At 41.5% G+C, this 17990-nt stretch overlaps 1 protein-coding gene across 4 annotated transcripts in view; it reads right to left on the reverse strand.

Moving 5' to 3' along the window:
• Positions 1-17990, reverse strand: part of plxna1b (plexin A1b) — a 181332-nt gene that overhangs the window by 72266 nt on the left and 91076 nt on the right. For all 4 annotated transcript variants that reach the window (XM_086291844.1, XM_086291842.1, XM_086291843.1 and 1 more), the window contains exons 5-8: positions 10022-10122; positions 8037-8160; positions 6691-6844; positions 5538-5637 (exon numbers count right to left, since the gene is read on the reverse strand). In XM_086291844.1, coding sequence (XP_086147970.1) covers positions 5538-5637; positions 6691-6844; positions 8037-8160; positions 10022-10122 — 479 coding nt within the window. The remainder of the gene's footprint in view (positions 1-5537; positions 5638-6690; positions 6845-8036; positions 8161-10021; positions 10123-17990) is intronic.

The following is a 17990-nucleotide window of genomic DNA, read 5'->3' on the forward strand; positions in this document are numbered from 1 at the left end:
TGTAAAAACAAAGAATTACCAGATTTTTTTTTTTACCTTATTTTTGTTTTTATGAAAAATCAGAGCCACATATGAGGATATTCATTTAAAATTTTGATAGAACAGTAGCAGTATAATGTCCTCGTAAGCGGGTATCAGGCCCTTGTAGAGCAAAATTTAGTATTTTGGTCTAAATAACCCAAAATGTGACGTCCACATATGTGGACGGCAGGTCCTAGGAGGTTAAAGGCGTGAATATAGGTTTCTTCAGCAGGACACACGGAGCCGTGATATCTCATACTTATGTGTTGCACCATTTGAATCAACTGAAAGGGAACCAGCAGACTGAAAATAAAATGTAAAACAGGGCTGGGATAATATAGTTTGAATACAGTGGTAACACCACACTGACCAATACAAAAAGAATGTATTGATATAAATAAATATTTTAATGCTATTTAGATCTTTTTTCCTCAAAACCCTCTTTTTCCACTTGTTTTTTGCCACCCCATTTCATATTCTCGCTCATATATTCTTCCCATCTTCCAGCTAGCTATCTAACATATGTACCCCCCTCCCTCGTTCCCTCATTCATCACTCCCCACTTGCTTGTAACTGTCCACTGCTTGCTGCCTCTATATGTTCAATAATCTTCCTCAAACTTGGCCTCTCCGTATACATTTCCCTCCAGTCCTTTATTCTGTCAGTCTTTTAAAATCTACCTCTTTCTGTCACTCCATTTCTGCCCCTCTCGCTCTTTTCAACTCTTTCATTCACCCTCTCCCCCTTCCCCTTTGTCTAAACCCCTCTTTCATCCGTGGGACTAAGAGTGCTTCACGATTTTGAATTCACCTGCTTTAACTGAGGCGAGGTGCAGACAGACAGGCTGAAAGATGAGAGGAAGGAAAGAGGGAAAGAGAGAGAGAGAGAGAGAGATCAAAAGCAGGTGGATTTCCCTGACAGAGATGTAGACGCCAGGTATCGTGGGAGAGATGGGAGAGGGGGGGGGGGTAAAGGGGGTGAGAGGTCTCACAGGAGAGCGAGGAAACATTAGGCTGGAAGTGGGGAAGCGTTTATGAGTCTGTATCCACCATCTAAAGGGACCTGTAAGGGACAGCCAAACAGGTTTAAGAGCAGTTTATCTACAAGGCATCATGCTATTGGTGCTCTCTTACTCCTCGAGAGATGCTTAGCCACTTGGTATCTCATTTATGTGTACTGCATAATCTAATGTAACCATTATGACTTAGCAAATAAAATTGTTTCATTTTATTACAGAGCTTACTAAAGCCTTTTGTCTTTGGCATGAACTTAGTTAGAGATTATTCTGTGACTCATTTCAGCTACTGAGCTTTGTGTGAGCATATGGTTTATTGGAAAGACAATAAAATACTACATTTAATATAAGTAAGCTGGGAAAGCGAGCAGGTTGATTCGTATTCAGCCTCATCCACCAGGTATAAATTTGTGCCTCTGCCTGAATGACTCCTGACAAGCTCTCAAGTGTGTTTTAACCCTGTGTAAAATGCGAGCTCCCCTTCCCCACAGCAAATGAAAAATGAGGGTCTTAACTTGTGAGCACTGAGATGGAGCCCATATATGAATCCATCAAACCCTGATGTGGATTCATTTGGATCAATTAGGGCCACTCGTTTGTTAGGTGCACGTTTTAAGCGATCGTTTCTAGCCCAGACCCCTCCTTTTGAGCAACATCAGACGCTCGAGCTTAATTCAATCCCACTGCCTCTTTAATTGACCAATTTAGCATTGTGCTGACAGAAGCTGTCCATTTAGAATAAAAGATGTGCAGCTAAGGAAATAACAGGCCTCTTAATACCACACAAGAGCAAATAGGAGATTTGTCAATGTTGCCAACAAATGGAGGGAAAGCGATTAGGCGACGCAAGGTTACCATACAGTGCTGAGAGTCAAAGAGCAGAACTGGGATTTTAGCTCAACACTGTGTCCCAAAGGAAGTTGCAAGAAACAGAGGAAGGGCTGTCAATGCTGGACAAAAGACCAGAAGACATTACTGGTGCAAGACAAATGAAGGAGAGGTAAGTTAGTCATGCTCATGGCGTTGCTTGTTAGGGTTTCTTCTCTTGCTAACAAATACTATTTTTAATGTCAAAGAATACCTTTTTTGGATTAGAGTTCATCAAAATACAGTACAACACCAACTTAACACAGCAGGTAACCAGAACCAGACAGTGAGCAGTACAAAGTGTAGTTAGTAATTCACACCAGTTAACACATCTGTCACTAAACCCCGATAATAATCCTTTATATCTGTTTTTTTTTCCTTTTTCTTTTATTCATGTCAAATCAGCCTTGTTAGTGTACCAACGACTTTGAAATAATGAGCAAAATATCAGCATGTAACTACTGCCAACTTTTAGTGACTTTTATGGTTACGCCCTTTGAAATAAAAGGCGTCGCCCATTATGCGTGCCACCCAAGGCCAGCAGTAGGCCCTGTCTGACAACCCCCTACTGTTCGCTCTTTGGTTCCTCCAAGTAACCAGGACCCCCTGTAACGAGCTGCCTTAGGATTTCAAGGTCTCTCTTTTAGGCTTGGTGCACACCCTTTTAATAAAAAGCCCACCCAGGGCAATTTGAGGACGTTCAATTCTAGTGTCCAGAGGTGGGCTCTTTTCTTCCGACCCCCCGATAGCGTCCTTATTGCTCCTTCCTGTCACTCCCCATCGCCTGTAGCCACTCAGAGCCTTTGAGCGGCTGGAGACACGCTGCCCGTATGTCCACGCTCATAATGCTAATTTAATCCGCTCATATTCAGATGCTAATGGAGATACGCTAGCTTTGCAGCAGCAGTGGCCAAACACAATAGACTGACTTCCTCCTCTCTCTTCTCCTTGGTCAGTTTGGAGTGTTAAACACAATCAGCTCTCCTCGTGAGCTGCGTTTGACACTTGTGCACTTGGCAAAATGAGTTATTTATTGGTCACGATTCATTTGAAAGAAGTGGAGGTGAATAATTTAACGGCCCTCCAGAATAGTCTTTTCTATCATTACTGCATCCCTTCAAAATTTGAGAGGGATTGATAAAACACATAGGGACTAATGCTCGTGCACATAAATCTATTAATGCGTTTACAAGAGTGTTTACAAGAAAACAAGGCAGTCTATGTGGGCCATTCATTTTATAATTACTCCAAACCTTTCTGGCTTTATTCTTCTACCATTTTCTCCATCACAAAACCATGCCCCTTTCTTGTTATCAAATTTAATACATTTTCTTTCTCCAAAGAGCACCCTCAATCACACAACAAATGATCCAGACACTGGCCAAGCCACATTAACCATATTAAGAAAAGGTGCTTCATGTGGCCTTATTCAGACACCCAAACTCTAATTCATTTCCAGACTGTATGCTCTATCTTTATTAAATGGGGGGCTGTGGAATGAAAAGGAGCGTATGGAAATATTTAATTAAGGAGCAATCATGGCCGCGGGTGATTTTCTATTTCAATCTCAGCAACCCTTAAACTGAAACAGTGGGAATTCTAATTATATTAGTACTGCTATGCAAATTTATGGCATTTTTGAAAAGGCAAGGGCCACGACGCAATCAGTTGAATAAATAAAAAGGTGGGGTGTGTGTCGTTTTTAAAAAAATTTTGTTTTGGTGTTTTTTTGGTTGGGTGTGGGTGGAGGGGGGGGGGGTATTAGCACGTGAGATTAAACTGTTGGCAAAGCAATTCCAGTGTGCATTTATACTCCAGCATACAAGCCTAGACAGCAGGAAGTACAACATGATGCTGAGGAGGAAAAAAGAAAGATGCGTGGGAATTCACTCACAGCTAATGCTCGCAATTCTGCTTCTGAATGTTTCGAGAATGTCTGCTTCCTGCATAGTGTAAGAGCCTGCAGTACTTTAAGTTCAAGGCCATTAGAGGAAAGCCCAGCTCTGCAAAGAATGACCAAGCATTCTGGAAACAGGGCCTTGCATGTGGCTGTGCGGGCCTGAACTGATTACACCAACAACATTACCAGTCTGATCTCATCAGATGGCAAACACTTACGCCTGGGGGGGAACAGCGGGTATGCGGGACATAGTGCCAGCTCCAAATGGAATTCTTATCTCAGCATCTCTCTTCACCATCAGAGTCGCTGCAGAAGATGCAACGTGCCCTACCTCTAACTTCGTTAAACATGTCCATTACATCACTCAGAAGTTGTATTAGATCAGAACAGGGAGCGGACTTAATCAGAGTTCATTGGGCTAATATCGTCACACGGGCGACTCTCTCGTCTCTGTCACTTCTCGTACTTTTTCCAATCGATTTATGAGATCAGTGACATGTTAGAATATCTGATATGATATCGAATTTTACAAAAAGGTGTCCTACTATATTTGTTTTCGTTATTAACATGAGATGTGATGCAAGATGCACCCAAATACCCAAAAAGACATTGAGAGATAACACCGACATTATGGGGTCCTTGTGGGAGATGAATTAACTGTGAGTTGACATCGTAAACCACCACACCCTTAACCAGCTGAGCTAATCATCGTTGCCGTGGCAGGGGATTTGTGTACAAGAGCAGGGGGTTGGGTTAAAGGTCACAGTAACGGATTAGGTGTCCAAGACAGTTGGGGTTTCAGTGAGCGGTAAGTGCAGGAGTGGAGTAACACTGCACGTGTATGTCTGTGTGTGTTTGTAGACAATCCTCGAAGGAGGCTCATCCTGCATCCAGAGGGAAGCCAGGATGGAGCCCTGTGGTACCCCAGGGGCCCCCAAGCCATCTGCTGCCCCAAGGCTAATACCCCAGCAGACGTTTCAGCCTCCCCTAGATCAGCCCCGATTGAGCAGGAGGGAGGGTATTGTGTTAGGGGGATGGAGGAGTTAGAGGATTCTTTTACCCTGGCAGGGCGCACCAGGCTTGTGGTAGGACTGACCTAAGGGTGTGGCTCTATGGGTGGTAGAGATTTTCAGCAGAAGGTGGATTAGGAGAGGCAGTGAACTGCAACTAGGCACAGAGAGCTGAGGGCATCTGGAGTGTGAAGGAGACCAACTCATTGGAAGAGGCACAAGATTTGATTCACACCGTTTCAGTATTATCATATTTGCTTTGATCTTTTTGGGGTAAATAAGTGCCAGGCTGACAATGTCATTGCTAAAAACGCCAACTGTATTTGTTTAATCAAGCGGGTAAAAAACAAAATAATTAAGGTAGAGTCCAAAATTTTGAGCCATTATGACAGACCACTATGCAATGAATTAATCATGCAAGTACCATTAGTGTGTGTTGTGGGATATGATAAAAAGAGTAGAATTACCATCGCATGTCCCGATCGTTTCTCATATATGGCACATTTGATTTTTCTCTTCAACTGTAACATAAGCCTCCCGTGGAGGTCCGAGGGGGGGAGATAGATGTGTGTGTGTCTCTAACTGTTTCTCTCATGGACAGTAACATGAGACAGCCTATGGTACGAATGGACAAAGAGGCCATTTCTTAAAAGAGCAAGAGGGAAAAGACTAAAACAACATTTTCGCCCATCAAACTAGAAAACATGTCGTCACTGTCACTTACGACTGATGGACGCTGCAGTTGTAGAAGACAAAGTCGACACTGGCAAACTTCTTGCCCGTCTCCTTGGACTTCAGGTAAAGTTTCACCACCCGCTTGTCACCTGCATATCAGAAACAGGGAAGCAGCCAGATTAACAGTTATTCTGCTCTCTCTGAAGGCTTAAAAGAGAAAAGTCCAAGTCAAACACATTAGCAAACAATTACATTTGTATCTAAAAACTACTTTAAAAACAGAATAAACACGGGCGTAAATTAAAACAACTTATTTGTCGATACAGAGTGACACTTCTGTATTCCACTTTTGTGCCCTTAACAGATAACACATACACAAAGACATACTGCAGCCTAGCAACACACTACTCATGTCACACCCACAGTAGGGTGGCATTAAAAATAGCAGCACCAATCAGTGTTTGGATGCCAAGGCTGATGAGAACTCATAATGGGGCATAATGGGCTCAGTTGAAGAACTACTGTGATGTTGCTTTGAGGAAACTTAGTGCTCGCTATGTGACATGTTTTCGGTGCTTTGAATGCGAATACAAAACAAGTTTTTTTTATTACCATCTTTGTGGTGTGACAGAATTGGACATAAAACAGGTGCATAATCTCTGGGGAAAAAAATGATGTCGATATTTTTAAACATTACGCTAAACCACACTGAAGTTGCTGCTTTGAAATGAAGTTAAGCACAAAACCAGTCTTTCAGATAAATAAAATGAAAGTGACATCAGTGCACAATGGTTGATAATGGGAATACAAAAACAGTTCTATTTTCAGTAGATAAAGCTGGACTTGTGTTTAGGCTTCAGAAAGCGAGTGTGTGGCTTTTATTGAAACTGACAAGGAATACTGAATATAGACATGCAAAGCAAATCAACTAGTAACATTACAATTCTGTTCTAAAGCTCAAGTGTACTACAAGATCCTTTAGGAGGGCACACATCTGCTACATCTGATGGTGAATATACAGTACAGAATGGCATGGAAATAAGATGATCAAGAGGCCAAAGAAACCAACAAAGATGTATCATAAAGATTTTGTGTCTACATTCTTCAAGCATGTCACCAAAACTTGCCATAACCCTAGCCACACATCTCATTGGGTGCTACCACCCAATGACCTCATCACTCATTGCCCTTCCTGCCCTGACCTTTGTTTCGAGTGATTGGGGCGATGTCCCGGGCAGAAGGAGACAGGCAGAAGATGTGTCCACCCTGGATCTGTCCCTCTGTCTCCACATAGTCCTCAAAGGAGCAGTTGACCCCCGCTGACAGATCGGGCACATTGCGAGCTTGGAGGACCAGCTACGGGTGGGAGGGGGAGAGGGAGAAGGAGAGAGCAAGAGCGAGAGAATCAGTACCCAGTGCTTGATCAATGGAAGGACACGGTGTACATGGATTGTTATAAGATATGACATGAGGGTTAATGGCTGTTGGGACAGAAGGGGAGTGATACATGGGTATGTGTATGTGTGACAGTTACAGGAATAAAAGAGTGAGCGCATGTGCGTATGCATGTGTGCATCAGTCACTGGAGTGGCCATTTCGAGCAAGGTTAATGTGTACAAGTTAATGTGCAGAATGAAAGCGAGGCTAACTGTAATCAGTCAAACCTATATGATTACACCGAGGAGCCACTGATGGAACGAGACCTCGAAAAGCTCAGAGTAAGAATTACGAGGGCACGGAAAGCAGATTTCTAATTAAATCTGCTGTAAATATTCAAAAGTGACTTTTTTGGTGTAATTTCCTAAAGAATCCATGACATAAGATTGCATTTATATCCCAGTGAAAACTGGCAACACTGTACACCAGATATAGAGACGCACACCGTTTCTTGCTTTGCTCATTTCTCTGTAATTCCATTATGTTGTACCAATTTGATGATAGGACGAATTCAATCATTTTACCAAAAAACTGATAGTATCTAACAAACGTCATATTAGTACAAATTAATGAACAAAGCTCATTTGTCTTAAAATTAAAAAAAAAAAAAGGCACAGTGGACACAGAAGATTTCACAGAGCTATTGAGAAGGTGAACGTTAACTATAACGTCACCTTTAAATAAACCAGCTACTTTTCTGCTGAAAAATCCTCATGCATCATACAACCAGCCTAAACCATTTTGAGACGACACTAACCTTAGTTTGGCATTTTGGGAAATGCCACCCTGTCTCTGTCAAATAACAGTAACTAAATCTGTCTACCGGCACCTCTAAAGCTCACTGATTATTATGTTATGTTATGCTTGCTCGTTTAGTCTGAAAACAACAACATGACATTTTAACAGCGGGTTACGTGCCAGGCCATTTCTTGGCTGCACCCGACAACTTTGCCTCGCTTCACCAAGTTAGAGTGGGACACACAACCTTACACTTTATTTTTATACCAGTGAAGACATAAATCTAATGTTTAGGAGGTTTTTGAGTTCTGGCCATTTTACAGTCTTTCTGCTCAAGTAAGATATCTGTGTGCACTGAAACAGGAAGACATACCTGGACTTCAGACATCGTGACAGAAATATTTCTCGGCTGAACAGTTAGCTCCACACACTGTCTCTGGTCAGAGGCAAACCTCTGAGGCTCTCCTGCCCGCTCACAGTGGTCCTTACGTGAACATCTGGGAAACAGCAAGACAAGAAGCGAAAGATTAAAAAAGATGAAAAATGTATAGTAATTACAAGAAGAAAGGTAAGGAGAACGGGGTAAAAGAAAATGAGCTTGACAAGAGGTGAGAGGAGGAAAGAGGCAACAGTGGACACAAGAAACTGTTAAACTAATATGACAATCATATTAAGATGATAAACACACACAGCCATCACAGTCACACAGAAACGGGAGCAATAATAAAAGACAAATAGGCTAATAGCTTCCCCCAGCCATTACTGTAGGGCTTTAGATCATTACCTTATTGGTCGTGACATTTGTGCAAGAACTGCCAAGCTACAAGACCAATCAGCTCGCCTCATCTTTTCACTTTACAGGCCCACCCAATTCACACTTCTCAGGAGATGTACAGGCGATCGTTAAAGTTTCCCTGAACACTAAAAAATGATGCAATTTCCTACCAGATGCATATCAAAGGGGTCAGCAATTTCACCCACGCTTATTAAAAGCCAACTGATCGTGCTAAAAATCAGCATTCAGCCCCGTATCGTAGTGGCTTTACTATAAGCAATTCATAATGCATTAGCTATCACTTTCACCTTTGCGCTAACAACATCTGGTCCCAGCGGTGAGACGAAAATGCTGATGCAGCGTACTGCAAGTCCTTAACAATAATAGAGAGCCAGAAAAAATGCTAACTGCTTCCTTCATACAGCGGTGCCCCCATTCCCTCATTTAGTTAGCCTTCACTCACGGTCGGGAAGAAAAAGCTGTCACCAAGCACCCACCTGAGAGTCCCTGACATACACACACTGTAAGGCATTAGCAGAAAGTAGAAAGATTTGTACACCTTTTCTTATTAGGAACCCTTTTCCCTTCTACTGCTCTTCTGATGTGTGCGACTGTGTATTCGTGTGAATGAAGCGTTTCCCCCGTTTCAATTCCATGTGTCCAAATGGCGGACTGTCACTGAATTAAGTCCATCATGACTGTATGTGTAATTTCAAATGTGTGATAGTCTCCTGAAATGGGTAAAAACAAGTAGTTTGTGTATGTGCTTGTGCATGCCTTGAGGAGAGACGGTTTGGTGATACGTACTATAAGTTTAATTAATGTAATGAAGAGATGGCTTTACGCCCAAAGCTTGAGGCATTCCAAATGTGGTTTAACATGCTGTCACCTCTCAATAACATGCAACTGTTCTCGCCTTACAGTGTGTGCACACAAACCTTCCAGTCAAACAGAAAGAATGACGAGATTGCAGGTAAACAGTGTTAAAATGTATCACTACACTCTTATGAGGGCTAAGCTCAATTTTCCGACTGCAAATCCCTCTATTACATATCTAACCTTAAACAGTAATCTTATAGCAAACAAGACTTAATCCAAAAACCAAAGACTGACAAAGAGACTAATTCTAAAATCTGTAAAATCTGTTCCTGCAAAAGTCTGCAGGTGTACAATACCATGCTCACACACACAAAACTGGCTCAATAACACTGAGAAAAATAGTTCTAATAATGTAAGCTGTCATGTTCTGTAAGTATTTATTGGAAGCATGCAGCAGCTGTAAAATTTAAATTTCCTCTTGAGTGATAATTAAAGGACTAATTTAAGCTTGTTAGAAGAATTTTATTAAATCTATAACAAACATTTACAAAAGAGCTGTTTTGGAGATTAGGGTGTCATCACAGTTTGTTGGGTAAAAGCCTACTAAGTATAATATAAAACTTTTCAGGTTGTTGCTTCCATTCCTAATGTGATCTTCTGAACTAAAACAGCCAACACTGCTTTCTCTGCTATCTACAGTGTAATGCAATAGGCTACATATGAAGTGCACCAGGATGGAGTATGTTAATACGTGCAGCACTTACACATTGTGAAGAACACACCATCCACAGTGAGGGTCTCTGGAGCCCAAACACTCCCCGCAAGTGGTGTACTGCTCACAGCTCTCTACTGGAACTCTCACCACCTACGGAGAGACGAAGCAGGGAAGAGAGACAAGAGATATAGAGCAGGGAGGCAATTAGTGTCTTCACAATCAAACTCATAAAATGAAGAGTATATTCAGCCGGATGGAGGTAAGAATTTGACAGCTTATCAGACTCCTATTTAAAAAATGCAATCAGCAAACAGTTAGTGTGTGTTTGTCTCAGTGTGTGTGTTCCTGAGAGAGACTAAGTGCTAGTCGGTGAGAGGTGTATATGTGTGGGTCTTTGTGCTTATATGTGCTGTGGTGAACCATTTCAGCAATGTGTGACAGCCTCCAGTCAAGCATGTACAGGAGAGGCCTCGCAGTGCATCATGGGACAGCTGAAAGGTGAACATGATAAAAGTGCTGTGATTGACAGGTGACCTCAAAAACCAACAGGAGGCAGAGGACCAGAAGGACAGACCCAGTGTGTTTGTGTGTGTGTGCGTGCCTGCGCACATGTACGAGGGAAATCTGTACAAAGCCTGTGCAACAAAGCTTTAGTGCATCAATGTGACATTACTCGCGCTGTGTGTTTGTGTGTGTGTACGAGTGTGATGATAGTCTGCAGATGTTGCAAGTTTAGCCCTCCACTTCAGTTAAAGGTGACGACAGATTGTTCACAACACGGTCCCAGTGAACGTGAAAGAATGCATGTGTGTTTCAAGATATTAAAAGGTTGAGCTTGTTCAAGAGTGTGACACACCCCGAAAGCAAATGCTGAGAATGTTAGTGGGCAACAAAGTAAGCGTGTGTGTTTGTATCTGTTGCAAGTGTCAGCAAGTGTCAGCACCACATCCAACTTTTCTTCACCATTGGGCCCCCAAGTTGATGATTTGCTGGAAGCCCATTTCATGGTTGTGTGTGTGTGTGTGTGTGTGTGTGTGTGTGTGTGTGTGTGTGTGTGTGTGTGTGTGTGTGTGTGTGTGTGTGTAAGAAAACGTGAGTGTGTATCAAGTTGCCACTGCAGACTGGTTCTAAATCATGCAGCATAGAGAGGGCCAGCTGATCACTAAGTAAAAGCATTTAACAATCTTTCCCCTGGGTAACACTTTCACATCACACAGACAGATTTAACCATGAGAACCTCATCCAAGTGGTATGTGGAGGGACTAAAGTGGTGTCTTTTTTATGAGGTAGGGATTTGGGGGGGTTGGGGGGCAGAGCGATAAGAGAAAAGAAAAACACGGAAGAGAAAAGAGCAGAGGCCTGAGGCTTAAGATAAAGGTGGTTAGCAGCAGGACGGAAAACAGGTGGACAAAGGAATAGAGGAGTGAAATATTAAACTGGGGCCAGGATTCCTCTGCAAGCTGCAAGTACAACTGAGATATGAGATAGATGTGACATGATGGAACTAATTTCTGCTTCAAATGCCTTGCGGCAAACTGGCTTTGGGGCTTTGTGAAGGCTCACAGGACAGAAAAACAAAAACACTTGACACTATACGCTATCATAGCACTTTCTATCCTCTATTTCCTGAGTGCATATCTATTTGTTTACACTATATGATTCTTGTGCCTATATCACTGTTTGTAGCCATCATCCTGAGCACCTCATCTATTAGTCAATGTAGACCTCAGTACAGTAGATGAAATGACGCAAACAAGATATGGTGCTGGACTGTAAGGCAAACGAGGAAGGTGGTAATCTACTGGAAGTGCTGGCTGCATGGATGAGAAGTCAAAGAGAAGTCTAATGGAAGACAGTGCGAATTGGCAAGGACATTTTGCTGAGTAAATGGGATATGGTGGCAGACGCCTGCTATGTGTCATTGTCAAATTGAGTGTGAGTCTAGTTTTCATCTGCAAGGAGAGTTGAAAGAAGGATGGAACAGGGGACTGGGTCTTTTGGTGTCTTTGATAATAAAAGAATGACAGAGGGGGAAAGAAGTGTGAATGAATTAAGACATGATGGATAGAAGGGGAGAAAAGCAGCTTGAGTTTAGGATATGTGATTGGACACCTTATAGGAGGTCTCTATGACTCAACAAAAAAAATAGGAAATCGAAAGGAAAGAATTATGTGTTCCACATATCATCACATATACCAGCCAATTCCTCCACTCACCGTAATTCACCGTGACTCTGATTAAGGACAATGATCCACATAAATCATACTAACGCTACGGGTCCTTGGTGAGCTAGCATAATCTTATCATGGCCCTGTGTAATGATAGGTATGACCTATTGTTCACATTCGTTCCTACAGTAGCAGTGGTGAAGACACTGTGGGCTCAGCTGAGTGGTAGTGACTCAAATCGTAGGGAAGAAATTAAGAAACTATAGTGGTTGTTTTCCCCAGTGGGTAAATAAAATGCTTTCCAATAGCTATGAAAGTATGTGTATGACGTATGATACAAGAAGATACAATAAAATAAATAAATAAATAAATAAAAACCTTAAAAAGAGGTCAGTTTCTCCCTCTGTTAGGAATACAGGCACACACACTTATCCTCACTGTCTCCCTCTTCCTATCTCTCTTGATGGCTCTTTTAATGAAAGCCAATTCCTGACAGCGCGCCACATTACTCCTTTAAATGACCTTATAAACCAAGCCCGCCATCTCCTCTCTCTTGACTTCTCCTTATTTACAATAGCATCCACTGCTGTAGCTCAATTCTCCTTTTCTTGCTCCTACTTCCTCTGTTGTCAACCTTCTACCCTGACCATATCACAATGCCATGACATCTCCTTTCAGCTATAAACTTTCCACCTTTCCCCTTCAATCTGTTTTTACAGAGCGCTATCACCTGCTTTTAAACGTCCAGCTAACAGGCTTTGTGACGGTCACCCCCAAAACCCAGAGGAACTGTAAAGCTTTCAGCGCAGCTTTTCATTGGTTGTAAACTGTAAAGACATAAAAGGATCGGCCTTGTTGCGGCTTCTCTTTTTTTTTTCTTTTTTTTTTAAACATTCAAACACAGAGAGAGGCTGGAGAAGAGGAGAGAAGGAGGGGGTGTAGCTGTAGATGTCTGCAAGAAAAGAGACTGGGTTATACTGTCAGGGGGCCAAGAAGAAGAAATCACTGCTTGTTTTCAGTTATTTTCAGATAAATACTTGAGACTGCATCATAATTTGGCAATGCCTGTGCCTCACTATAGAACCACCACCAAATCTCTCGTGCTTAACACTACTTAAAATGGCTGTAATGCTGCAATTCAGCAAACAGTAGAAAGTGCTGAAATTTGATTCTTACAGGAAAGCCTCAAAAGGTTAGCTTGAAGGACATCACTGGGTCAATTTTCCACAGATTCTTCTTAAATGCACACAGCTTTTATCAAAGCAACAATAAAAATCTCAAACACGTGGCTTTTTATTGCTTCTCTACTTTCATCTAAACTTTGTTCTGTGATCTTTACACAAAAAATAACTACACAACATTTTCCTTGAAGTTTTTTTCCCTTTGCCAACATCTTGGGAGCAGAGATGGGGAAGCAAGGGAGAAAGAAAACAGCAAGATGAGTAGGGTCAGCTCCTCGTCATCATTCTTCTGTGACTTCTTTTCTCTAAGCCGACATTAACCACACCTGCATTCTTTCAATAACCGTCAATCAGCGTGCACTCTCTCCCGGCTTAATCTGTGCTGGCAGTGAATAGCTGTGTGCAACAATGAAATCAATATACCCATCCACACAGCCACTAAACACTCCAGGAGGACACAGAAATAGAAACAAAGACAGATACAACTATTTGTTAGGGTAAAACTTCACTAAACACATTGTGGCTGTCATTACTTTGCAGTGACAGTAACTGGTGTTGTCGTCTTCTGCTGTGGCAACAGTGTATCATCCCAGCAACATTAGAAATTGGAGTGCTGAACTCCCAGTATATCAATGCAAGTGAGCCAGTTCTTCAAGTGCTAGAATACCAGGTCAGGAGAGCAAGTGTGTGTACATGAGGGCGGGGGGGTCGTATCAAAGGCTGGGTTAGCATGTGTGCATTGACTGGATTGTAAGGGGCTTACAAGATCAATGGCAAGCAAGACTAGGCTTGATGTGTTGACTGATTGGAGATAAGCAGGAAAGCAAACAAGACTGGCACTGACAAGAAAGGAGAGATGCTGTAGATGGCTAAGAAATGCCAAAGTGAAAGAAACAAAATGCAAGAAGCAACAATCGCGGTGTCCCATCAGAAACTTATCTGCTGTCACATTGTTTACTGATAGATGTCGAAATACTACATAACTGTTAGAATTCAGTGATGTAGCAATACAAAGAGCCAAGTTTAAGCCTTTATGTACGGCAAGAAAGCTGTAATTTTTCTCTCAGAACAGTATTTTTTCACTTAGCACCCTTTGACTCATTCCCCTCTATCTATTATTTCTTTTATATTGTGCTTTATGTGCCGTTTCTTGTTTCTGAACAGTTCGACTTCTCTTTCACCCTCATTCTTTATTTCTTTCACTGGACTCAGATTTTGTTTTCTCTCTTCTGAAACACACTGATGAAAACAAGAAGCAGGCCTATATAACTATATATTTATTTGCCATTTGCATTTGTGTATGTTATGAATTCAAGGATGACAGCTAAAATCCAAACTATCCTACAAGGCATTTGTGTTAATTCTGAAGTCAGTGCAACAGTAAATCAGCAATATGAAATTTTGAACCAACAAAACAAAAGTGAGAAAAAGAAAAAAAACTTTTAAGATCTGGGAACCAATCTCTCTCCATCAACACCTTCATCACATGGACTTTCCCATCAGCTCTTCTAAAAGGAGCTATTCTCAACAATAAGTCAATATACTCTCAGTCTTTGTGTATCCATTTGTCCATTACACTCTGTCCCTTTGGTGAGAAGGAGCCCGACAGAAAGAGAGAGGAGACAGAAGAACGAAGCAGGATGAGGGAGTAAGTGGGAAAAAAAAATAGAGACGAAGACAAAGCATGAGACAGAGATTGAAAAACTGTAGAAAACAAAGAGCTGGAACAAAGAGACTGTAAAGGGAGAAAAAGAGGTAAATGTGACCGGCTAAGGTAGACAGGCCTAGGGGTCTTCTAATTAAGTGAGGATGGGAGAGGCCGTCTGCCTGGTAAATGACTCTGTCACTTTAGTAAATGGACTTGGTGAGGAGTGAGGAGCCACACAGCTGGCATTTCCATTAGCACTGCCAAGCAACCCACCACCATATACACAGAGAGAGAAGCAGAGAAGAGGAAGAGGGAGGCAAAAAAGGGGGGACAAATGCTGCTTTTCTTTATTTGCGCTCACAAGAGCTGCTGTGTGGAAGTCATGCCTGGGAGGTGTATAACAGATAGTGTTTTTGTGGAGAGAGAACCTAAATCTGACTGATTGGCTTTGCCTTCATATGCAACCCATCATTCAAAATTTGTTACCGATATATATTTATAAAAAGCTACAGAAGTCCAAAGACGTGTTCAGACGTTTTTTGGGGGTGTTTTTCAGATCAATAATATATTTACACGAAGTACTGAAAACACTATGTATGGTGTAGGTGAGGGAAATGCCAAGGCAGTGTGGAGGAAGCCGCATACACGGCTCCCACTCACTATTGGCAAATACACAGAACTAATAAGTGTGCTATTTGCACATCAGCTGAATCAAATGCCACAAAAATTACTTATAAGTTTGTGATTTAAGTGAGAAGTAAGTCACAAATGCAAAACGTACAGAATTTTCTATTTGAAGACACTGCAACAGTACGTACAAGCCAAGTAGTATTCCTTAAGGCAAGTGCAGTGATCTTCACAGGTCCAATTTGGTTTCACACATTTTTACTGAGAACTAGATTTCTCTCTTTCCCTTAAAAGATATGTTTGCCAAAAATGCAAATGAGTTGAAGTGAAATAAAACAATCAGTACTTACAGCCCCGCTTATTGTGTGCAAATGTCTTTCTAGTTCCATTTATCAGCGTCGTATTCTTTCCTGTTGTAATTTATGACAGTAAAACCAGAAAGAAAACGTGCTTTTCTGCTTTTCCACTCAGCTTTCCCCCTATTTGATACTTTATAACCGGGGTCTGACGAGGCCTGCTGTGCATGAATCTGAAAAGAAATTTGACTCAAATTCAAAACAATTCCCTGTGCTGTCATGCATGAGCGACATTTCATTGTTCTACTCAGTGTGACTTCTGGTTAATGCATGAAACTGAGTAGTATAGTGTGCCACTAGGAGCAGCACCATTGGCTATACCAGCTGTTGATTGGCCTCGTTCAAATCAGTCAGGGCCATATCCCTACACCCAATCACCGTGAAGCAACAGGAGAACGGCCGATTGATAGTGATTGAGAAGGAAGGCGAGGAGGGGGAGAAGCCATTAACCTCCCTATCCATCTCACCCTCTTTTCTAACCATATCAGTCGCTCTATCACACCATCCTTTGGGAAAAGATGGTAAAGTATAACAGAGAAAGATGAGAGAAAGACAGAGCTATCTAGTGGCAAGTTAGACTTCCATTAGGGCTGATAGCATCACACACAAGACAAGTGTCCAAGCACACTTTCTGATGAGGCGCGCACACGTTCAAGACTATTGCAGGGATTTAAAAAAAGAAATGCAACAGTGAATGATCTGATATGAACAAGGGCAGTGAGAGGAAAAGCAGGAAACACAATTAAGAGAAAAAGAGAGAAAAAGAGATAAGTGAGGTTAGAGACACTGAAACCATCCCTGCCTGTGTAATGATGCCATCTTGGCCAATTTTGTCTCATGTCTCTGAAGGATTTACTAATATTTCACTCAATTTTTTCCCTTCATCAAGTCACAAAAGAGGGAACTAGAGGTGCAACAGACAATTTTCACAGTAGTTTATTCTGATTATTTCCCCCCCACAGTTAAGTCACTGGTTTGTGTAAAATATATATATATATATTTTTTTTTTAATGTAATCAAATCACCATTCAAGCATGTCTTGATATACACTGGCCTACTGAAATATTCAACCTTATTAAGAATTTGTAAAAGCACTCAGATGATCCATCCATAAATGTAACACAATACAATGTGTTGTGTAGTTGCACAGCAGTCATTTTAATTACAGGTGTAGGTGCTTCATCCTGAGTAGAGAAAGGTGTAGTATTGGTTTGCACTCTTGTAATTGAGTGCCATATATCTGCATGGCTACATGACCAGCTTCCCCCTATTCTAGTCAGTGTACTCCTTTCTCTGCCTCAATGCACCAGGTCTATTAACATTTACATAACAATGACCACATTCTTGCTTAAATTCTGTGTGTAGGACAAATTGACTAGTGACTGTGTACGTGTGCTTAAGTGTTTGGCATAGGATACAAGAGCTCAGGGATCAACATTAAGGCTTATACAGGACAAGTTAGATTTTTTTTTTTCCAAGCCAGTGAAAAAGAAATTAATTTGCTCTACCATACACGTCCAAAAAAACAAAACAATTCTGTCTTCATATTATGCGACATGGATTACTTGGCTTTTGGTTAAATAAGAAAATGTTTAATTCAGAATATCAGTGTGGAAACCAAGCAGAGTTTGTTTGTGAATAAAACTAAAGAAATAAAGCAGCGCTAAAAACTTGAGAAAAAAAATGGTTCTCATCCTCTCTTCATTTACTGCATGCTACACTTACTCTATGGATGATAAAACAAAGTGTCAGCCAACAATGGCTAATGTTTAAACACCACATTATGTGCTTGTTAACTTCAGGAGTTCCTCAGTCAGCCAGAGTTTGATAAATTGTGGAAAATTAATCTTGGAGCCATTTAGAACCGGCTGATTAGCTGTATGTAGTTCACTAAAATGTCAGCTTTGATTGATACAACGAGCTGCTTATTATGTATGTTGATGTCAGTTTGTGCTAATGTGTTTGCTAACGAGATTGGCAGCGAATCAGTAATATGTGAATGTAAACAGATACACACACACACACACACACAGAGGGG

The sequence above is a fragment of the Aulonocara sp. 'chitande type north' Nkhata Bay genome, linkage group LG5 (genome assembly GCF_057382095.1).
Source record: "Aulonocara sp. 'chitande type north' Nkhata Bay isolate Kocher_YH1m ecotype deep benthic linkage group LG5, A_spYH_male_GT1.1, whole genome shotgun sequence".
NCBI lineage: Eukaryota > Metazoa > Chordata > Actinopteri > Cichliformes > Cichlidae > Aulonocara > Aulonocara sp. 'chitande type north' Nkhata Bay.